The following is a 25,266-nucleotide window of genomic DNA, read 5'->3' as shown; positions in this document are numbered from 1 at the left end:
CATCTTTTTTTCTTTTTCTTTCTTTAAACGCAGTGCTTATGTTAAAGAAAACTTTTTTTGTTTAAAGGTTTGTTTTTGTTTTTTTCCATTCCATTGACCTCAACGCAAAAGCGCATTTTGTGTGAACTGGACCTTATTTTTCTCTCCTGAAATTAATTAGTGGAAATTGCTCTTTTTCATTCTGTAATGTTAACTATGTCTCACTTCACCTTCTAGTGTTCTTTACTTGTCATGGGCAAGTCCATACTTTTATTGTTATGTAGTAAAACAGTAGTGCTGGGCAACGATTAATCGCGATTAATCGCATCCAAAATAAAAGTTTGTGTTTACATAATATATGTGTGTGTACTGTGCATAATTATTTTGTATACATAAATACACGCGTATGCATGTATATATTTAAGAATTTTTATTTATATATAAAATATGCATATATGATATAAATGATGTATAAATATATATATATATACAGTATATACATGTAAATATTTATTAAATACATGCATATGTATGTATTTATATATACACAAAATAATTATGCACAGTACACACACATATATTATGTAAACACAAACTTTTATTTTGGATGCGATTAATCGTTGTCCAGCACTAAAACTAAAATTAAACAAAAACTCAATTTAAGCTTAAGTTTATTTTATCTCAAGTAACATAATAGTTTTATTGGTTTAGTTTTAGTTAACTACTAACCCTGGTGTGCGAGTTTGTTAAACAGCATTCACATCATCCGAAATGAACCAAATTTTGCAGTCAAACAAACCCAGGTGCGCTCTAAAAGTGCTAGTGTGACAGCACCAATTATTCAGGCCTAGAAATGCACTTTAAAAAGGGGAAGAGACTGTCTGGGTGACATGTTGACAAATCCATTATGGCACAATACTGTTATTATATCAACACCTCCAGATTGTTTAAATATAAATCTGTGTGTTTTCCCACAGTCATCAACGCTGGAATGAGGAAGTTTTACTTGCAGGCGAATGACAAGCAGGATTTAGTGGAGTGGGTCAGCGCACTCAACAACGCCACCAAAATCACAGTGAGTCCCTGACCTTGGATCAGATTCCTCTTACTAACAAGGGGTGCGTTTCCCATACAATGACGTAACTCACTGCTTAACCACCATAGTATGATGCATCACTGTAGAAACTAACTAGAAATCATCTGGTCAACTACTGTCTCATAAAAGTAACTAAATGTAGTCAGATGATGTTAATATTGATATTTGGATTAGGTTACTAATCACATTTTTAGTTATTATACTGGAGTACATTTTTGAAGTAGCCTAACCCTTCTATCTCTAGTGAATGAATGAAATCGGTTAACAACCCTTAAAGAGGGTATGCATTGACATCACTTTCCCACCGGAACACGCCCCCCTCAGCCGGAATGAGTGGCAAAAGAGCCTACTAAGTGACTGGATTTAATGGGGAAACTGCGAAAACGCGAATAAAACAAACGATTTAAACTAAAGGTTGAAACTAAAGATCTAGTGATCCACTGATATTGACATGCAGCCAGGAATCGTGTTTCCTGACATTTATTTGTGCCTGATTTCGATGCCGGGGAAATACATAAAGCAAATTTGTCTGTGAACACTTTATATAAATACAATATAGGTAGGTCTAAATCCATGTGATCACTTATATCAATGTTATATTTATCATCATTTCGTCCAGCCTAAAAAAATATATGTGTTTATTTAAAAACATCATTATACGATGGTAAATATTTAATTGATGAGTTGTCAATACAATATATAGGGTATGATTTTACCCCTAAATTCAGAATATTGACACAAAATGATAACTGCAGATCCACCTTTCGCTGCCTGGAGTCTAGTTGTTTCTGTGAACTGCAGCGATCCATTTGCTTCTCTGTTCTGTAGCTTTCAGCAGTCTGTAAAAGAATTCCTCAGATTTCTTGTCAAATGCAGTTGTACAGTCAATCGCAAAGCTCTTTCCTATTTTAGATGTGTTTTGTGTGTTTTTCGGTGCATTCTGGCTGAAAACAAATGCTGCCGCTCAGTCTTTTTGCCACTTGGTGGGCATAACCGCAGTCACTCCGGCCGACAGTGACGTCACGCGCGTACCCTCTATTAGCTGTGTTTACATGGACCCTAATCCGCTTGTAATCGGACTGTAACCACGTCAGTCAGAATGAATTGGCTAAATCTGATTCATTCGGATTGTAAGGGGTGGTTTATACCTTTTCTAATCCATTCGATAGGACATGATTGCATTGAAAACCAAAACATGAAAGTTCTGTACATGTGACATGATGACGGTCAGAACAAGGTGTTGTTGTTAAATGTAACAATTTCGTGTCATTCTAAAATTCTCATTCAACTTATTGTCTGTGAAATGTCGTCCCAGCAGTCGTTTGCTTCAGACTGTCATCCACAGATGTCTTGTTTTGCCCATGGGAAGGGGCATTTATACCGCTTTAAGGGGTGGTATAATGCTCTTTTCACAAGATGTAAAAAGTCTTTGATGTCCCCAGAGTGTGTATGTGAAATTTTAGCTCTAAATACTTCACAGATATTTTTATATAGCATGTTAAAATTGTCACTTTTTAAGGGTGAGCAAAAATGCACAGTTTTTGTGTGTGTCCCTTTAAATGCAAATGAGCTGCTGCTCCCAGCATGGGGGGCGGAGCTACAACAGCTTGTGTCCTGAAAATTTCAAAAACTTTTTTGTTTATGTTTAAATTTATGTAGCTGATGTGGAGTTAACTATCTTCTAATCATTGATTAGCATATTCTGTCATAATAATCTATAAATTGCATTTATAGGTGGGGTTTATGTCAATTTTGATGTGAAAATGTCATTTAAAATGTCACTAACCCGGGAGGAATGTCATGTAGTCCCTACGAGCCGTTTGTTGTAGTCCTTAAAAATCTCCCTTTGCTTTGAACTTTGAGCATCGTGACTTGACAGATGTTGTTTATGCTCAAACAGCAACATTACTAAAGTTAAAAAAGTGAAATTATGATCAACCACCCCTTTAATAAATATAAGCAGCACGGCGCAAAGCTTCCCGAAATAGATCAATATTACTTCTGGGTTTTTTGTGTGTGTGTGTATGTGCCAACAGCGGGACAGTCTGTATATTCGAGCAGCGAGCGCATGTTAAAAGATCAAATGACTTCAAACAAAAAGTGTCCATGTAAACGTAGCTACTGATAACGTTAACCTTTATTCTAAAAAAGAGACATGCATGTTGTTTTCCTGCTTTTACAAAAGCATTTTACAGAATTTGCTTCATTTTGGTGTATTGCCATGCCAGGCATCCAGATTTCTGAAAAGTCAATATTGGCTTAATCATCTTATACATTTATGATGCATGCATAATCAGAATATTCAAAGTGGACAATGTCAAATCACAATTTCCATGCTGCTGATAACATTGTTTTGAATGTTAATGGCTGTGTAATGATGCATATTTTTGCCACTGAATGCTAAGTTGTTAAGACGATTACAACTGACAGTTTGGTTTGGGTCAGAGTGTGTAGTGCCAGCATGTGTAGTGATGGTGTATTGATCAGTGTGGTGTTTTTAGCCTGAAGGCAGTGAACGATGAACTGCCATTCCCACAGATGCTGCTTTAGTGTCAGTCGATCTTTACTAGCAGGCGGTTTATCACTGTATCTGCTGGACCAGGACAAATTATTCATTTATTCTGAGAGGGAAAATACATTTTTTCAGTATTTTTATTCCAATAACATAAAAAGCATTACAAACTTTGCTATATAGCCTACTATTAATTTATTCTTGATTGCGAAACTGAATTTTCAGCAGCCATTGCCAAAGTATTCAGTCAAATGATCCCTCAGAAATGATTCTAATATGCTTATTTGGTGCTCAAGAAACGTATTATTATTATCAATGTTGAAACCAGTTGTGCTACTTGCACAACTGGTTGTGGGTGATGGTGGCGCAATGGATAAGACACATGCCTTTGGTGTGAGAGACCCGGGTTCGAATCCACTGTGAGACACCAATGTGTCCCTGAGCAAGACACTTAACCCCTAGTTGCTCCAGAGGCGTGCGACCTCTGACATATATGGCAATTGTAAAGTCGCTTTGGATAAAAGCGTCAGCTAAATGTAATTGAAAGAAAGAAAGAGCTACTTAACATTTTTGTGGAAACCTTGATAAATTTCAGGATTATTTTGAATAGAAATGTCAAAAGAACATGCATCTATTTTCTAACATTATAAATGTCTTTACTGTCACTTTTGCTCAAATTAATGTGTCCTTGCTGAATAAAAGGACCCCCCCCCCCCCCCCACACACACACACACACAAAAAAACCCACCCCAGACTTTGAAAGTTCTTCAAAACTTCTACTGTTACTTGCTGTGTGTAGCACCTACAGCTGTGCAGATTCTCATCATTAGAAACATGCGACTGAAGTTTATTTTCACATACTCCCTGGTGATTTCAGTTCAATTTAAACAGTCTGAGCGACACATGTCATTATAGATTGTTTTGTGAATCTGTAACAGTGTAATACAAACAAATGTAATTTACAAAGAAGCTGTTATGGAAGGATGGAACAGTTGGTCATAAGACTTGAATCAAATACAGCAGAAGCAAATACTGTCTTACTGCATATATATATTTGCTTCTGCTGTACTTTATATATATCAATATATATATATCACATTATTGTCCTTTTTTTATATATATATATATATATTAAAAAAGGACAATCCCTTGGGTTTGTGATGTTTTTCTCTTTGATTTTCCCATAATATGTGAAGTCAGCTCAGGATACAGTATTTTTGAGCACATTTTGGGCAGCATCCAGGATATAAATTATACATGGACTCCAAATGGAATGGTTTGACCTGGAATTGATTGTCCTTGTTTCTGCTTTGGGAATTCAAAATACTCTTAAATACTCGTATATAGAATGTCGTTTCTCAAACAGGCTTGTTTCCTCGTTTCTTCTCCAGGTGCCGAAGTCAGGCGAGCAGGTGGCTCATAATACAGCAGAAGCGTGTGTGGACACGTCGGGCACCACGAAACAAGTGTCCTACAAGACCGAGATCATCGCAGGAGTGCCCATCATCACCACCACACAGGTCACACAGCTGCCGATAACCCCATGACATATATCACATAGTAGGATAAAACTAAAACTATTAAAACATTTATGATGAAGACTAAAAAATTACTGTTTAATGTTATTTTTTTGTATTATTTTTTCTTTATTAATTTTCATAATAATTTCATAATATATTCTGTGAAGTCAGAATATGTTGTACATGTGTGCTGATGAGAGATCTGGGATGAGCTATATTTTGCTTCGAGGTATGTGTGCAATGTAACCCGTTCACTGAGCAGAGATGATCCACTGATGATGATACTTCAGTTGGCATGTTCTGTACAAGGAAAGGAATGTTTCAACTGATGCAAATGTATACACTGAAGGGAAGTTTCTTAATATGGAAAGTGGATTGTACCATGTGCAAACATGAGGTATACGTTCCATTTTTAAACATAAGCAACATGTTTTGCTAGATAACTGGTGTCCGGTCCCATGAATCAAGTAATGACGGGGAAAAGGCTTAATTCCAAGTCTACAATGTTAATTGAAATAAAATAAAATATAAATATTAGTTGAAAAACTTCAACTAAACTAAACTTCCTTGGCAATAAACTGAAATTTAAGTTGAAGCACTAAAATTATTAACTGGAAATAAAAAAAAGCTAAAACTAAAACTTAAACCTAAAAAGCAATAAAAAAAACCTAATAGATTGACAAAAGCACATACAATTACTAAAAACTAAAAGAAAAATGTGTTATTTAAAACAAAAAATAACACTGGTTTATACTAATGTAATTTATACTAATGTAAAAAAAATGAATGTGTTAAATGTTGTTGCATTGCATTTGTTTTCAGGAAAAGGGTGAAGATCAGAACGGTGCAGACAGAAGCGGACTGAGGAAACCTCATGGACCGCTGCCGTATTACCTGAGCCGGAGTAACCAGGACCAGTCGGTCATAAAAGCCGGATTTTGTGTCAAGCAGGGAGCTGTGGTAAGTAAGAAGTGCAGAATGCATGAAATGATAATGTGCCGTTAAATCTGCAAAGCCTGACATATTGAATAGTTTATTGAATAAAAGAAGAGAAAAAAAACACCTCAAATTTATTCAGAGGCCCAAACTGAGCAAAAATATGCAATTTGGTGCAGCTGCTGATATTTATATATGGCCAAAAAATATCATGAAATTTGTATCGTTTGTAATGTAAATCTGTGAGATCTTTAAACAGTATAGACTACTTGCATAACATACATATAAATATCAGCTTTCACTCTATATCTTCCAAATAATGTCTTAGTAAGATTACTTTTAAATGCTTAGTTTTATGATCAAAGCTCTGTAGCTTTTATTGTGGGGGGCAAAATATACAATGCAATGCAATACAATGATGATTGAGAAATAAACATTGATATATCAATTTAGATAGACATTTTAATGCATGTATAATCAAGTAAACCAGCAGTGTTTATCTTGAAATAATAATAACAATATAAAAAATATAGCTGCGAGCAGCGATTACGGGCCCAAGCCGGTGGCACCGCAACCCCGGTGCCTTTAGTTACCTAAAGGCACCGGGGTGGCGGTACCGCCGGCTTTGGCCCTCCATCGCTGCTCGCAGCTATATTTATATATATATATATATATATATATATATATATATATATATTATACAAACATATATATATATATATATATATATATATATATATATATATATACATACATATATATATATATACCGTTCAAAAGTTTGGGGTAAGGAAGATTTTTAATGTTTTTAGGAGAAGTCTCTTCTGCTCACCAAGGCTGCATTTATTTGATTAAAAATACAAACAAAAACAGTAATATTGTGAAATATTATTCCAATTTAAAACAGCTGTTTTCTATTTTAAAATATTTTACACTGTAATTAATTTATGTGATCAAAGCTGAGTTTTCAGCATCATTACTCCCGTCTTCAGTGTCACATGATCCTTCAGAAACCATTCTAATATGATGATTGATGGTCAATAAATATTAATTATTATTTTCAATGTTGAAAACAGTTGTGTACAGATTTTTTTTCAAAATGCGTTGATGAATGTAAAGTTCAAAAGAACAGCATTTATTTCAAATATAATTTTTTTTAACATTATAAATGTCTGTACTGTAACTTTTTATCAGTTTAACTCATTCTCGATGAATAAAAGTATTGATTTATTTATTTATTTCCCCAAAAAATAAAATAAAAATTATTACTGACCCCAAACTTCTGAACGGTAGTGTTTAATGTTACAAAAGCTTTAGATTTCAGATAAATGCTGTTCTTTTGAACTTTCTATTCATCAAAGACTGTACATAACTGTTTTCGACATTTAAAATAATAATGAATGTTTCTTGAGCATCAATCATCATATTAGAATAATTTCTGAAGGATCATGTGACAGTGACGACTGGAATAATGATGCTGAAAACTCAGCTTTGATCACAGGAATAAATAACAGTTTAAAATATATTAAAATAGAAAGCAGCTGTTTTAAATTGGAATACTATTTTACAATATTACTGTTTTTGTTTGTATTTTTAATCAAATAAATGCAGCCTTGGTGAGCAGAAGAAACTTAGCTTAAAAATCTTACTGACGCCAAATTTTTGAACAGTAGTGTATATATATTTATATAATTATATAAAAATGTAAGGGATAAGACAGATCATTTTACTTGCCTGACCTGATTAGAACAATGAAAAAAACTTAAATGAAAAAATAACTTGGGAATCACTAAAACGAGGGCGCGATTGAACAGTGGACACATAAAAACATACTCTGTCATTTTGTTCAGAACATCATTCAAACTGCAAAGTGTTAACTTATATTTTTGTACAGTAGCAATAAAACACAACATTGTGCTTTTTTTAAATACATTCAAGCAATCCGCCCCGAAAATGAAACTAAAATGCTCACGGCTGCACAGGCATTCATAATGGTGTGCGTCCTCAGCGAGGAACGAGCAGAACAGAGTCAACGTTTCTTAGGTCATTCCTCCTTCCATAGGAATTTATTGAAAACGCTCGCTCTGCTCCGCACCATTATCAATGTCCGTGCGGACGAACATATTTTACTTTCGTTTTTAAGTTAGCGATTAAAAAGCCCCCAGCAGTGTCACACGTCAGTTAACCGGTGGTAAAATATTCTCACCGTCACATACCTAGTATATTTTTATATAGATATAATAGGCCTACCTGATTTTGAACACAAGAGGGCAGTATAGCACTATGTTTGACTTTATTTATTTATTGTTTAGACTAAACAACCATTCTGGCAGTTTTTAAACTTAAACTTCATTCTTAAATTGAAAAAAAAGAATAAAATGAGTTAAGTTCTGATATTTGTATACTTTTATGTAGTATTAAATGGTGTATAATTACATTTTTAGAATATATGAGCCTTTTAGTGTTTACTTTTTTGACATTACTTTAATCCCTCGCCATAGCAAAACCGTTTGAGATATTTATTATCCGTTCACAATTTAGCATCATTAATATATTTTTATCATGTTGAAAAAGTTTGGTGGGAATAAAATAACCACTTAGATAAAGGTGGCTAAAAATTCAGAGGCTGATTTTGCAAAAAAATCCACATTCAGACCAAAATATCTGACTTCCTGATGGTCAGAGCTAATGACTTTAAATTAGAAAGTTGTCCGGGTCGATGAGATCAATATATGAACTGATTTTTTTTGACTGGAGTTAAAACTAACCCCCCCACTTTTGTCAAAAGCATTTTGAAAGTGACACACTTCCTGCTGCCAGTTGGTGGCGCTATAACTTTGAATCACAATAGTTACATCCATCTGATCGGCCTCTTACCACGAACACACTGCTGAAGTTTCATCAAGATCAGTTAATGTATGCAGAAGTTATTCCACTTCGTGTTTCTCTTTTCTCGCCATAAATTCGATTCCTCGCCACGGCCAAACCGTTCGAGATATCAAAAATCCGTCCGCAATTTAGCATCCTCAAAGTCTTGACTACATGCACACCGAGTTTGGAGGGGACACGGTGAATTTTCTAGGAGGAGTACTTCGCATTCCACAGGAAGCGTTTTCCAAACAACCAATAATAGCCGACTTCCTGTTGGGCTGGCGTAAAACTTGACCGGGGGAAAGTTGTTCGGCCCGATGAGATCTATATGTGTACCGAGTTTCATATTAATTCATGCAAGCGTGTTTGATCTATGGACCAAGTTTTGGGACCCCGTTCAAGGGGGCGCTGTTGAGCCCCCCTGCCACGCCCGGGTACCAGCTTCAGCCTGTCCCTGATGGCAGGGGGTTCTGACTTGTGTGCAAAGTTTCAAGAGTTTTTGAGCACGTTAAGGACCCCAAAAGCCCCTGAAACCTTGATTAACAATATAAAAGCAATAGTCAAATTCCCCCCTCCCCTCTCACACACAGAGACACAGAGAGAGGGAGAGAAAATTCTTCAGAAAATCCACATTCAAACCAAAATATCTCTCTTCCTGTTGGTCGGAGGTAGTTAATGTCAATTAGAAAGTTGTCCGTCTTGATGAGAACAATACACATACCAAGTTTTGTTGCTGTTGATAAAACTAACCCCCCCACTTATGACTAAAGGTGGCGCTACTGAGCCCCTCACCACGCCCATTTCTGAAACTTTGCACATGTCTACTGGCTAATAAATGTGATGTGTCTGTCGAGTTTCATCCAATTTCAAGTATGTTAAGAGTTTCAAAAGCATCAAAAAAGAATATTAAAGTTTGAAGCGTTGCCACGGCAACAGTATTAAAGATATCAAAAATCCTTTCACAGGTCTACATCTGCCGTGTGTTTACATTATACACATAAAGTTTGAAGCAAATCGGGTAAAAATAAGAGGGTGATTTCAAAGCATTTTGAAAGTGATATATTTCTGCTGCCAGTTGGTGGCGCTATAACTTTGACTCACAATAGTCACATCCATGTGATCGGCCTCTTACCACGAACACACTGCTGAAGTTTCATCAAGATCAGTTAATGTATGCAGAAGTTATAACACACTTCCTGTTTCCATTATTCGCCATAAATTCGTTTCCTCGCCACGGCCAAACCGTTTGAGATATCAAAAATCCGTCCGCAATTTAGCATCCTCAATGTCTTGACTTCATTCCCACCGAGTTTAGTGGCGATCGGGTGAATTCCCTAGGAGAAGTGTTTCAAATACCAGACCATGCGTTTCCAAACAACCCATAATAGCCGACTTCCTGTTGGGCTGGCGTAAAACTTAGAGCACGAAAGTTGTTCGGCCCGATGAGATCTACATGTGTACCGAGTTTCATATTATTACATGCAAGCGTGTTTGATTTATGGACACGTGTTCGGATCCCGTTCCAGGGGGCGCTGTCGAGCCCCCCTGCCACGCCCGGGTACCAGCTTCAGCCCGGCCCTGATGGCCGCGGGTTCTGACCTGTGTGCAAAGTTTCAAGAGTTTTCGAGCATGTTAAGGGCCCCAAAAGTGCCCGAAAGGTTGACAAAATAATAATAATAATAATAATAATAATAATAATAATCCTACCGAAAACAATAGGGCCTTCGCCCTTTCAGGGCTTGGGCCCTAATTATTCTTACATTTACTTTATAAAAATCAGTAAATATTTCACAGCAAAAAAGATGTGTTCTTTTCATGCAGTAGATTGTGTACAACAGGTTTTTAATCATGTTGATCATTTAAAGCCTGTAGAAATGTGTGTATCCAGTATTACACCGTAGGCTTTATAGGGTTAAAGGTGCTTTCACATTAGCGGAATTTAGGTGAAATGTCACAGGGAAAAAAAATAACCAGGTTGTATTGTCAATAGCATAGCAATGTATAAAGCACAGTTCACACCAAAGTCACTTTCAGACCAAGCAGCTTTCTGGCCTTACATGACCAACTCAAACATAAACAAAATCTATGTGGGGAATGTTTTCGCCCCCATGCAAAAAACTCCTGATTGTGTGGATTCTTATTAAAACGACTGGTTTTACTAGCCTTGCTGCAGTGTCCAAAATGAACATGATCTGTCATATGTCAAATGCATAATCACACTGCCTACATGCCTTTAAATTCTGCAAACTGAGGTGTCTTTTTGTCTCTCTGTAGATGAAAAACTGGAAGAGGAGATACTTCATGCTGGATGACAATGCACTCAGCTACTTTAAATCAGAAATGGTCAGTCTCTCCTTCTCTTTCTACCTCCTCCTCCTTGTCTCCAGAGTCCTGCGTCTTTGAATGCTGCTAGAACCCATTGACCTGTTTGACTCTTTGTTTTCATTGTGTTTTGCACCTGTGCGTCCATGAGCCCGTCTGTAAGCTCCCATCTGATAAGTGAAAGTCCGGCCTGTGTATTGTTCATGCCATCTGATCCTGTGTCCAATCTCATTTCAGCAATGAAGCATATTTACATATGTGCCCCCAGAATTAGACCAGTGACTCATGTGGGAGTGTGAAAGCATGTGTCTAGTGTGTGTGTGTGTGTGCGCACGTGCTTGGGTGGTTGTTTGAACTTGCTCACAGTGTTATGAATTCCTCTTGCTGTGTGTTAACAGTCAGTCTGTGTCTAAACATGTCTGCATCAGTGGCGATTGCTTTAGGAATACATAGGAAGCACGTTTCCCTTTTAAATTTCATCAGAATTTTGATCAACTTATATTTAGAAACAAAACATCTGACGCATTTTATATACATACAGTTGCAATCGAAATTATTCAGGTTTAGCAAATCAGGTTTATTGACCAAATTTACAGACTTTCAGATGTTTGCAATAAACAAATCAAACTAAATTAATTGGAATAGCTCAACACAACAAATGTTTCGAGTGGTTTCCCCTAATTTAACTGAAAATGCAACTTTGAATGACTTCTGCAGTCTCAAAGTTATTCAACCCCTTCATGACAAGCATCTTTAGTACTTAGTAGAACACCATTAGAAAAAAATATTTGTCAAAACTTTTGCGTTCCCCTGAGACACTTTGCGTTCCCTCGCAAAAACTGTTGTGAGCTCGATCGGACAGACACTTCCTGTTTAATGTCCACTAGCAGTGTTTCATTTAACAATGAAGCGTTTCATAGTGTTTGAACTTGAACTCAAATATACAGAAATGCGGTCAGTGTGCTTCAAGGAGTTCAGTGAGGTTGGCAATATATTCACAGATTCGAACTTCCCGGATCAATATTCGTGTGCTAAACGCTGTTAAAACACAAATGACACCTAATTACAATCATAGAAACGTAGACAACGAGCTACAAGTCCATAGTACTTAATAGTAGTTAATAAGTACATATATAGTTCAACCTAAAATGAAAATTATGTCATCGTTTAGTCACTGTGGTGTTGTTATAATGCCATATGCCCCTTTTTTATGCCCTGCTCGCGCGCATCCATACAATGGCAGTGAATAGCGACCAGCGTCAAGCTTTTTTAAAAAAAGATGCAAAAGTATCACAGAATAGACCCATGCGACACGTGTCATATTCCAAGTGTTCAGGGGGTATACGGGAGGGTTTGTTAGGAAAAAAAACCTCAGACATTATGTATTATTTAACAAAATTCCTAACCTTGGCCGTTGGTTTTCAAAGCACGGCACGCGTTCATGACACTCTATTAGCAAAGTAGTTCACTCGAACTCGCCCAGAAAAAGCACACAAGTTGAGAAATCAAGATTTATAAAAACACAACATAGTCTAGTCGAGCACAGAGCAGCGGGCAAGGTCAGGATTTTCATTAAATAATACATTAATTTTAGTTTAATTAGTTTGTTTTTCAGCAAACCCTATCATACACCCCCAGAACACTTGTAATAAATGACATGTTGCATTGGATAATTCTGTTATACTTTTTTTTAAAAGCTTGATGCTGGTCACTATTCACTGCCATTATGTGGACGACCACGTTTGTAATTTTGAAAGGTTAATGCTAATTTCAACCCTGGGTTTTGAAGTCCTGCTTTAAACATTGTGAATTACTTGCCCTACGGGTAAAGTATTGGGGAGTACGGATGGGTGGACAGTTGTTTGGCATATTATGTTTCCTCTTACAAAAAAGCAGCTTCCATGTCTTCTTGCCTGATGAGGGAGCCATCATTGGCTCACTTTTCGGCTGTAGTGGTTTAAAATCCTGGTAAACGGTTATAAATTGTTTTGACTGAGGGGGCAGAACAATGGAGAGTCGTTCCACTGTTCAAACACACAACTTCCTGTTAAAAGTTTTTGACAAACATTATTTCCCACAGATTTATAGTAGCCTAATTATTTTTATTCCCATGAAGTTAAGAATAGCAGAGACTTATCTTCTGCCTCTGACAGTGAAATATATACAGTATATAGGCCTACATTTTGTATTTATGCTGACAAAATTTCCACATTTTAACATAAACAAACTAATAAGCTTAATGTGATATATTTGTCAGTCATACATAAATAAAACAGGTGCGATTTCTGTTATAGTTCTAATAAACTGAATGTGTTTTAAATGCATAATAACCAGGGTTATATATGTATCATCATATGTAAATCCAATTTGTTTCAGACTCATACATTTTAGCTTGTTCCATGTCCATACTTTTTAACTGAATATATTTATATTTTTTCCACAATGAACATATTTATGCTGATTCTAAGTTATTTGAATAAATGCATTTTGAAAATATGATTTAAATAAAATCAAATATATGTGAATAATTAATAATAATTTTTTTTTTTTTTTTGTGCTGAGATCTTACCTGTTTCTAACCTGTTTCATGACTGACAAACATGCTTCACATTAGTTTTCAATGTTAAAAGTGTGGAAATAGTATACGCAATTCAAATACATAAATCTTAAATTTAGGTCTAAATATTTTTTTGTGTACTTAGTTCTGACCCTAAATTGTGATCAGATGAGCCATGTTCGAATTCATTGTAAAATACTTCATATACACATACATATCACATCAGTCCATGTGTAAATAATGTAAAGCAGTGATACTGTACAAATATATCTAACACGCTATAAATAGTATAGCAATATCTGTACTACCTGATACATTGTGACAACAAGAAATGTTAAAAGGTTTCATATTTGATCCAAAATACAATTCTTGACCTATCACTATAATTGTAAAACAACATTAACTGTGACATCTTGGGTGAAAAGAGCTTGTTACGGGAAGCTACTGATTCAGTGTGTGTGTGTGTGTGTGGTTTATGAGTGCACAAATGTGTATAATGACATGGGTATTACAACGTAAACATGGTTTATGAGGACACTTGCTGTGAAAAACATACTAAACGGAGGGGTTAAGACATACTAAAAACATACTGTTATGGGGTTAGTGTAGGTGGAGAGAATATAAAGTTTGCACAGTATAAAAACCATTACGCCTATGGAGAGTCCCCGTAAACCACATATTCAAGTGTGTGTGTGTGTGTGAGGAGCGCAGGCATATTGTAGGCAGGAATGAGGCTTGGTCAAAGGCTAAATCATACAGTAGATGTCAATAAAGTCTATTTCAGGGCTGATAATCACAGGCCTGCGCTCGCTGTGTGATTTCATCCTGCTCGGGCCTGCACTTCCTCTCTGCACACACTCAGCGCAGCTGGAATGTTTGCTCAGTGCTTGTACAGTCGTTCACATGAACTAAAGACAATATTAATTAGCCGGATGAAACTCTCTTTTTAGGACCGAGAACCGTTACGAGTTGTTCCTCTGAAAGAAGTAAATAAGGTGCAGGAGTGTAAACAAAGGTCAGTACTGCTTCATTTGTGCTTTTGTTTAGTTTTTTGTCAAATTGTTTCCAAATATGCTTCTGCTATAACCTGTCTTTCATTTGCTCAACAAACAGGAAGTCCCTCCCCATACTCACGCCATTGGTTTAGCCAGAGGTTGACGAACTTCTCAAACAAATGTCACGCAATGCTCAATTAGTGTCTGGATGGCTTACCTAGGCCCTGTTTACACCTAGTATTAAGATGCATTTTCGTCAGTCCGCTCACAATTGAACACCCACATGCACAGAACCAGGCATCTTTTCTTTTTTGATAATTCATTACACTCGGATGTACATCACAATATGGAACATACATGTTTAATGCGTCTGCAAAATCATCTGGATAGCATTGCAGTCTATTTTAGAAACATCTCAAAAGAGCAGATTCACTTACATTCTACATCATAAATATGAAATAATCTGACGAATTACTTTTTTAAGAAACATTCGTGACATTAGCAATAACTTGCAGATGAGAATTTTTTAAATGGCATCTTCCGGATGAAACCACACATTGAACAAATGGAATTTGTTATATTTTTATTTATTTATCTCCAGGCAGCCAAGTTTATCTTAATGTAACCACGTGACAAATTTCACAATGTCTAAAAGTTCCACAGTTTGGGACTTGGGCAGACCCTTCATAATAGTACACAAGATTAATAAACAATAACAGCTTTCTCATCATGCATCTGTACTGCTGTAATGTTTCAACGGTCGAAAAATGTCCCTATAATTATGTTTTTAGTGACTTGATGATGAGGGACAATCTTTTTGAACTGGTTACTACCTCAAGAACTTTCTACATTCAGGTAGGAATGTCAAACTCATGTTAATTTTATGTAATTTATGCATTGATATTTGATGGTGAACTAAATGCATATTACAATGACGTTTCAGGGTGGCAGGTAAAAAAAATATAGCTTTATATGATTTGAGAATATGCGTTTTTCAAGAATAAAGTAACGTTTTTGAGAATAAAGTCATAATATTACAAAATAAAAGTAGTCATATTTTGGGAGAAGTCATAGTTATTTATTCAATTCACATTTATTTGTAAAGCGCTTTTCACAATACATATAATTTGAAGGCAGCTTTACAGAAAATGGATGTCTACATTACAATTTAGAGTAATTTGTTTTCAGAGATGACTGTGTCCAAGTTATCTCCATATGTCATGATGTCAGTTCTAAGATAATACAAATCTTGCAGTTAGCTAACATCATGTATTCATTTAGACAGAAACAATGATCTCATTAAAGCAGTTATTACAAGTTGTGATCATAATGATAACAATATATAGAAACTTTGGCAGTGGTGCATGTTGATTCAGAGTTTGCTTCATCTGAAGTCATCGCAGGAGTTGGAGTCCATGGAGTTCACATGTGTTGGGTCATCTAAAATTTTCTTAAGAGGCTAGAACCAAACAGGAGCTGCCGTAATCTTTGGTTACCTCAGGACGGCCATCCCAAGGTAGAAACAGAAAGCAACTGGAAAAGAATTAGCGTAGCTGCTGTTCATAACATTTCAAGCAATAGATAGTCATGCCTGTTTCATTTGATGGAGTATTAAAGGAGCCGTATGTAAGATTGTGGCCAAAACTGGTACTGCAATCACTTTCAAATTGCTGTAGAGCTGTGTATCCCCTCCCCCCAACTTTGGCAAAAGAACCAGGGGACTACAAATAAGGATCTTGAAGACCCATAAAAGCATGTGACTTCAAAATACATTGAAATGTCTCAAAAACAGTAGAAAATAATCAGATGTCTTCCAAACTCACTGGATGGCATAATGTCTCAGAAAGCAGTGATAAAGTAGAAGTCAGTAACTTCAAAAGGACCTGTTTATGACTTTAAACAGTAACAGTAGCAAAAGGATGGCAAAATACTATCAGTATTCGTTAATGTCAGTGGAAGAATAAATGTTAATGCATAACTTTTCCACCTAGAACAGACCACAGTGGTCTGTCTGGCTTTCTGTCTATGCTTGCCTTCCTGTCTTGGTTGCAGTTGACAGCCGATGGCCATCTTTCAGCCAATAGAGCACAAACGATTTTGGGTCAAACTGCTCTACGTCTAGAAACAGGACAGAAGGTTTTTGGCCTTCAGGCAATATTCCTCTTGTTAGCAGTATCACTCATGGCTGAAAAGCTACGTTTATATTCATCTGAGGAGGCCAGGTAGGTTTTGCTTGCAGAAACCAGTCAGGGAGACGTACAGAGAGATTATAAATGACAGCCTGCAGGAACTGCACCTTGTTGATATTCTCCTTGATGGCTTCTAGTGAGATTCCATTGAACATGCATGATGTCATCCTCACTTCTGCCTTTGCTGGTGTTGTTTCCATGGTCTCCAGGATCTCCATAGACAAACGAGTCCACCAACTGGCATCAGTGAGAGGTGTTTCGATTTTGCGGATTCATGCAGAGGCTTTGTAACTCACGCAGCACATCTTTCATCAGTGCAAGGTCTTTAACAAAACTGTGCTGCTGAGTTTCCTCAATAGTCCACTGCATTTTCACCGATCCAAATTAGCGCAGGAAACATCCACAGACGCATTCTGCATTTGTGTGGAGAGTGCTGGAAAGTCCTGCCAAACAGCTCTGGCAGTGTTGAAACTGATGACAACTCAGCGAATGGAGAAAATCTGCCCAATCTTCAGCTGTGAGATTTTAACATGAGTGGCAGCATCAGAGCAGTCTGGCTTTTTCTTTTAGATTGGTGGTAAACTACATCCAGTTACAGACTTGCATGCATTGTGCATTGCCTACTCTTGCTTGTGTGCAAGACAATGAATGCCCTTCGGTAAAGAGAAGTCTTTTGTCAACTTTACAATCAGCACGCTCTCTCTTTCTGTCATGACTGATGCTCCATCTGTGGAAATGCTGATCAGGTGTGATTTTAAATATTCATTATCCAAACCTGCTGTCAAAAGGGTCGTCTTAAAGGGGTGGTTGATTATGATTTCACTTTTTTTAGCTTTAGTTAATGTGTAATGTTGCTGTTTGACCATAAACAACATCTGCATAGTTACAATGCTCAAAGTTCAAAGCAAGGGGAGATATTTTCTTTTAAAGAAATCATTTTTTAGGGACTACAACAAACGGCTCTCAGGTTAGTGACATCACCAACCCTAACATTTACATAAACCCCGCCCCCGCCCCGGAACACGATTTATAGATTATCAAGACAGAATATGCTAATCAATGACTAGAAGATAACTACACATGCGCAACATAAATTCATCAGCTAACCATTCAGAAACGTCTTGTTGCTTCTACATGTTGTCACTTCTTCTTGAGTCTCTTCTCCATCATTGTCTGACTCCGGTTTGACCATAAAAGGCTAAAAGTTTTTGAAATTTTCAGTGTGTGTGTGTGAGGTAAAAGGACACAAGCTCTTGAAGCTTCGCCCCCTTTGCCAGGAGCTGCAGCTCATTTGCATTTAAAGGGACAAACACAAAATGGTGCGTTTTTGCTCCCCCTCAAAAAGTGACAATTTTAACATGCTATATAAAAATATCTGTGGGGTATTTTGAGCTAAAACTTCACATACACACTCTGCGGACATCAAAGACTTGTTTTACATCTTGTGAATAGGGCATTATACCACCCCTTTAAAGAAACACGTTACTGTTACCTTTAGTTACTGTTGCAATGTCCTACAAGCCACGCCGCTCTCACGGCACACCATGTTCTCGCACAGTGAAAAATACATCGCGGAGCAGAGAGGACACTGACAAAGCGCTGACAGACAGGACAGACCAGGTTACTTTTGATATGAAACAAAGTCTCAACTTTGAAATTTGGTCATTTTTTTAAAGAAATTTAAACAATAAATACCATTTTGTGGCTCTTTAATGTGTCTGACAGATCGCTGTAGAGCCTCTTAAAGCTGCTCGTGAACCGATCATCTCTTCCTTCTAGTTAATTTATAGCATCAAATAAAACATGAAAGAACATAAAAATGGAATGTTGTTTTAACCGTGGAAAGACGTCAGTACACTCCGTTTTTCAAGTTCAAATCCTCCAACGTTAATCTACTAGCTCTCCTGACTGCTTTGTCGGACAAAAATGTCGGATTCGGCGGATGGCGGATTATGATTGGTCAGATCACCTGTCAATTAAACTCCCTGCGAAGGGTCAATTAGTCACTGATGTAAATAATTTCAAGCATGAATAAATGTTTTAACATTGTTTTTTAATCATATTTACAAAATGTGTTAACATATAAACATTAAAGCTGTCTGTATTTTTCTGTCTCAGTCGGACAGCCCAGAGGAGATGCACGGCTGGATCAAGGCTATCTCTGGGGCCATAGTGGCCCAACGGGGTCCTGGACGCTCAGCAGCCTCTGTAAGAATTTACTTTGTTTAGTGACACATTCTGAGTTCTCAGCCGATTTGTGCTCTTCTGGATTGATTTGCCATTTGTGACGTGTTTTGTAGCCACCCACACTGTCCATGTCCTGCCCAACCATGTTTATCTTCAAATTTCAAAATGTCCCTTATTTATGTTGGCCAATGGAACAACCAAAGTTCTTAAAAGGATAGTTCACCCTAAATCTAAAAACCTTTGTCATTATCCACTCAAAAACTGGTCTAACTTACCAGACTTTACCAGACGACATACACTACTATACCCTCTTTGTGTCTGTCTGTCTCTCTTGGGCTTTTCACACTTAAAATAGTCCTGGGTCATTCTAAATCCTGGGTAAACGGAATCCTGTGTTATCTTGCTTCACATTTCACATCACTCATAATTTACCTAGGGTTAACAATTAAACCTGGGTATTTATAAGCTGCCGTTTCACATTTTACATTCTTAAACCCTGGGTTAACAATCGTATTTTTACATTTGTGGGTACGCGATTGGCTGTCGGTTGCTAAGCATCTAGTCGCAACATTCTAACACTGAATCGTTTCCAAAGACCATAGACCTTATGTAGCCCCGCCCCTTTTTAGTGCTGCGCTCGTTGTCTTTTGTCTTCCGGTTTGTATTTTCACCGCGATCTTATGTATTTATGAATGAACGGCTCATTTTAAAATCTTCTGACATTTGTAAAGACATCTGCTTTAAACATTACAATGCTCATGATAACTTCGTTTACTCTACAATAAGTAAATCCATTTCACCAGCTAATTACTCCTCGACAGCGATGCCATAGAAATATTCAGAGCTACCGCAAAAACGTTAGTTCATAGACAATATTCTAAAGATGGCTGCATGCTTGTTTCTCTGGCGCATAATGTCTATAGAATAACACAAGATAAGTCACTCGTATTGTTTTGAATGGGGAAAAGTACAACGCTCAATATGGCGGAATAAGTCCCACCTTCTAAATAAGAGCCAATCGCTGATTGGTAAAGTCATCGCGTCACTGCAGCTGGCGTTAGAAGCTCCGGTTCCTATAGAAACATTCAGACGCATGCTTCCACTGCGCATGCGCATTAGCCTGATCCAGCCTGAAAAATGTAGTTTTCTGTTTTGTTTCATGATTTGAGCGTTTAGAAACAAAATTTATGAGACAGTTGTTAGATTTTATCGGTGATTTCAAATATGAAATTTAATCGTAAGCTTGGAGAACTTGATGTTTCCCCATTCAAAGAGATAAGAGCTGCACTTGCATGCCCGAGATGCATTTCAAAGATGGCCGCCGAGTGAAATTACTTGTCTTAACCAGGGGGGCAGGGTTTCATAAAATATTGAAGCTTCCCCGGGCGCCGCCATTGATTAGCGGACCATCACCTGCTGTTAGCATTCCATTGACTCCCATTCATTTTGGCGTCACTTTGACAGCGAATAACTTTACATCTGAGGCGTTTAAAGACTCCATTTGTCCATTATTTATTTCTAAAGAAACACGAAAATGTATAAAAGGCTCCATTACCTTGTATCTTACGTTATGACCCCGTAGATGCAGTTTTTGTAAAAATAGGCTAACGATTGCGTCATAACCACGCGACTCTCTGTCGCACAGTAGAGAAATTACCGTATGGACAGGAGGAGAAGCTCGCACGCAATCGGGGGGATGTGGAGGCAAAATGACGAAGTGCTCCTGCTCCTAGCTCATGGACACATCCTACTCACACTCTCCGTCTCTGCAAGTTTCGGTAGGGAATAGAGATACGCGGTTGGCGGTTACAGCCACGGACTCCGCGGATAAACCGCGGATCGGGCGGATGACGTGACGAAAAATAATATTTGAATTAAATTCGGGCGGGTGGCGGGCGGTTGAACCAAACAAATGAAAAATATTATGTATACACCAATCAGCGGATGGCGGGCGGGTGCGGTTTTGAAAATTGGTCAAAAACGTTGGTGCGGATGGATGGCGGACGGATGTTGAGTTTTGTGATGCGGTTGCGGATGAAATAATAGCCCATCCGTGCATCTCTAGTAGGGAATGATTCAGATTTCTCTTGGCACAGCTACTAGAAGACAGACGGGTTGCTCGCGTCACATCTACGTCGTCAAGCTCAGTTTGAGTCTGCGCAGTACGCTCAGCCATCAGGAAGTGAGAGCTTCTAATTGACTTCACTTTTCTCCATTGAAACCTATGGGGTCGCTGTGTCCAGTTTATATACTGTCTATGGTCTTAACCCAGGGTTAAGCGCAGTGTGAAAAGCCCTTTTGTCTCTTGTTCTTCCGTGTCCGTGCCTAATGAATGTGCGCTGTGTTGCAGATGCGTCAGGCCAGACGGCTCTCAAACCCTTGTATACAGAGGTATACATCCTGCAATGGTGAATGCAGCACGTATGTGTTGAGATCAAACCCCTCGCGCTTTGTCCCTGTTTGTTTGCACTCAGCCCCCTGCTTAGAGTTTAGAGGCTTGTAGACTTTGAACAAGATCTGAGCAGGGTAGAGCTGCCTCACCTAAACAATCCAACCTCACAGACCAACCCCGCACTCATGCTAGAGTGACCTTTGACACCCATCATCCCCATTCACTCTTTTAATATACTTTCGGTACATCCATACTAAACATCTCATCCATTCATCTGATTACCCACACTTCTCTCTAGGGCTCAGTAATGCAAATATTTGATAATGGTGATTTACAGAGACATTTGAATGTCATTTACTAGAGTAAAAAACTAAATTAAAAACTTTTTTTTAAATATGTAAGTCATTTTTTATATATTTTAGTATGCAGATGAAAGATAATTCTGTGTGCAAATAGAATGCCAGAGACATTTAAGCCGCTTTTCCACCGAAACAACCTCTCATTGCTTAACAGTTACATTCCGTGCCGATCCGGCCCAGCCGGTACGGATATGGTTTCATTTTCCACTGTGGGACTGATGACGGAGCTCTTTGGAATGTAATATAAATGCGTCAGTCGTTGCCTTCTTAACACCAGAGTTTACAGATGGTATGAGATGTAAAATAGCGACAGCATTATGGAGGATGATCAAATATTTATTTTAATTTTATTATTAACTCATGTTAACTTCGTTCAAATAACGCGCTTGGCCAGCTATTGAGAAACTGGCAGCCAGGCAACAGACAAGTGACCAATCCTGGTCACAAGTGGCGATGTCACTACACGCATTCTACCTGCCGTGCCGAACCAAGCTCAAGTGGAAATATAACTGAAATTGAAAGGCATTCGTTGTAGAACACTGTTTGTAAGTTTAGGTCTATGATTATTTGGCTAAAATGGCCAAATTATCATAATCATTAGCAACATTTCTTCCTCATATACTGTACAGTATATATTATCTTCAGTTATCTATTGTATTCATTATATTTAACATCACATTTAACTTTACTTCTACTTACTTACCTTTTACAATCCATTTCATAACCTCACCTGCTTCTGCTTTTACTTTAAAACTTTCTTTGATGTTTGATGTTACAGGGATCTATTCTAGTTTTGGAATGTCAAAATCTTAATACTAATGAAAAGAGGTACAAGTTTGTTTGAACTAAATTGTAATGCATGGTGTGACATGAAGATATGAGAGAATGAATCTAGCTCATTTTATTGGACACAAAGGTTTTTACTATTCACCAGTGTGTCAATCAGGCTGACATCCAAAACAGGAAATAGCATAATGGCAGCATAGATCTTTCTTCTTTTAAACTGAATAGGCTCAGCATAAATTAAATGGATTTTGATATAAAATAAAACAGCAAAATGCAAAAAAAAAAAAGAGAAAGAAATCAGAAGTGTCATTTTTTTACACTTTTTTTTTATTCTGCATAATAGCAACCATGTTGAGGTCACATGACCAGCCTTGAACCAAGTTTATAAACGGTAATGAACGCACCTAATGAAGATGAAACAGCCAGCAAAACATAAATAAAAATGACTTGGTGCACCTTTTTAAGGATAATTCACTTTTTAAAAGTATACCAAAGTGTACTTCTTTTAACAATTAAGACCAAACGTGCGCCACGAAAATTCAGTCCTATTTTTGCATACTATTTGTCTGTTCATATCAATGTGGGGAAAAAAAACGGCAGATGGGCTGAATGAAAATGTAAATTCACTCTCAGACAGTATGCATGCAAATGTTCGTGTCAATCTGAACAGACGCATTAACAACTGTTCGTTCAAATAAAGATGCGAACATTCGACTTGAACATTCAAACTTTTTATATTGAATCCTTGTCCTGCCTGTGACTTCCTCTAATGCTGTTTTAGCTGATGTCCACCTCTCATTCTTTCCTTTCAGAGATTAAATGTGACACTGAGACACTAACAATCCAAAAACAAGCCCATCTTCTGCACTACCATCTGTCCTGTTCCTGCTATATCCCAGAATGATCTGCAGCCTGCCACTTGCTGTAACTTTCACTGCCACTGTTTGCTGTCGTGACCCATGTCCTAAACTGTACTAAACTTCCTGCTGTACCTCTTTCTTCACCTGCTCCTTGTTCTTGAGTTTTTGCTCCGTCTTCCCTCTCTCCCAAAGCCGTTTTCTCTGACCTGACTGTTGCTGCATTCTAGCCGTGCTGTTTCTATAATCGTTACTCAATCTCTGCAGGAGCACGCTGAACCCACCTCCATGTTCTACTACAGCGAACAGTGTCTCCCAACTCCTCGCTCACCCCTCCCCACCGAACTCCATTACCCAGAATGCCGTTCCCCCTCGGGCCCTCAGCATGGCGTGGGAGGGGCCAGACCTGAACAGCTTGCCGCCCGGGGCCCGAGCACGCCTGTCGCTCCAGGAGACGCCCCAAATCTTCAAGTAAATGTTGATGACTCGTCGCAATGGCAACGGAGGAGCAAAGTAATGCAGCCTCCGGCTTCCCCTAAAGATAAAGAGCGGCAAGTTACCAAGGTGTAACAATGTACTTGGTATATTACACACTTTACAACAAACTATTAACGTCAAAAGCAGATCAGGGACTCGAGCCCAGTACATCATGGGATATGGAGGACTATGGAATTTGGAGTTTTCCGTGGTCATTCTCAAGCCTTTCAGAAGATGTGTACACTATAATACAGATTTATAAACCAGACAATTTGTTAAAGAGGCTATATGGAAGAATTTACATGTATTAATCACTTTTTTATTTCCAATGTTTGAACAGCTTGTAACCAAACTTAAAAAACGAGACCTTCCCTGATTTCCTAGGTTGTCTACGAGAGCCTATAAACAGTTTTTTTATGCGAAGGACTGGGAACCTTTTTGCTGGGAAAATCAAAAGGATGTGACGTTTAAGCCAAAAGTATACTTAGGCCGTCCCCATCCTGCAATGGTCCGCACACTGTCCATGTGATGTCTTTTTCGTCATCAGGAGGGTCCGCAGTAGTCCACGTGCAGCCCACGGACGGTGCGCGTACTGTAGCGCATGTGCGAGTGACTTGAGTGCTTGAAAGCACATCTAGTCCACTAGAAAATTTGCACATGGTGAATGTGTCTTTCCACACTCATGACTAAAGGAGTATACTTTCAAAGCGCATCTTGTGGACTGCTGTTTTTAAGTGCTCAAGTCACTCGCACATGCGCTACAGTACGCGCACCTTCCGTCCGCGGACCCTCCTGATGACGAAAATTACGTCTCATGGACAGTGCGTGGACCGTCGCGGTAGGCGGACGGCCAAAGCATACTTTGGGCTTTACGCTCACTCTCTTCTGTTCTATGACGCATGAAATAAATGCTTATACAATGTTCAGGATAATGCTGAAAGAGCTATTCTGTACTGTTATATCAATGTGTCATGCAAAGAAAAGGGATTCATTAAAACTGTAGTCTCACATAGTCAGATCTATATAGTCCATAGTCTCAAATATAGGCCTACTTAATACTCAAACTATCATAACAGTGTAATTATTAGGGGTGTGACGAGACACTTATCTCACGAGACGAGACACGAGATTGGGTTCACGAGAACAAGACGAGACAAGATTTTTGCACGATATTTTATAGAAATCCTCAATGACAAAATTCATGACTGGAACAATAGTCTGCAGGTGCATT

General features: G+C 37.9%; 1 protein-coding gene across 2 annotated transcripts in view; it reads left to right on the top strand.

The window, feature by feature from the left end:
• Positions 1-24,958, top strand: part of plekha1b (pleckstrin homology domain containing, family A (phosphoinositide binding specific) member 1b) — a 50,161-nt gene extending 25,203 nt beyond the window's left edge. The window contains exons 5-13 of one of the 2 annotated variants that reach the window (XM_084434781.1): positions 957-1,054; positions 4,979-5,107; positions 5,930-6,067; positions 11,189-11,257; positions 14,744-14,808; positions 15,580-15,643; positions 19,096-19,185; positions 21,515-21,585; positions 23,826-24,183. In XM_084434781.1, coding sequence (XP_084290907.1) covers positions 957-1,054; positions 4,979-5,107; positions 5,930-6,067; positions 11,189-11,257; positions 14,744-14,808; positions 15,580-15,643; positions 19,096-19,185; positions 21,515-21,585; positions 23,826-24,033 — 932 coding nt within the window. In that variant the 3' untranslated portion in view covers positions 24,034-24,183. Of the gene's footprint in view, positions 1-956; positions 1,055-4,978; positions 5,108-5,929; positions 6,068-11,188; positions 11,258-14,743; positions 14,809-15,579; positions 15,644-19,095; positions 19,186-21,514; positions 21,586-23,825 lie in introns of both variants that reach the window. The other variant, XM_084434780.1, reaches the window with a different exon arrangement.
• The last annotated feature ends 308 nt before the right edge of the window (positions 24,959-25,266 follow it).

This window comes from Rutilus rutilus (genome assembly GCF_951802725.1).
Source record: "Rutilus rutilus genome assembly, chromosome: 16".
NCBI lineage: Eukaryota > Metazoa > Chordata > Actinopteri > Cypriniformes > Leuciscidae > Rutilus > Rutilus rutilus.
Note: the sequence above shows the minus strand (reverse complement) of the source record. Positions and strands in the feature narration are given on the sequence as shown.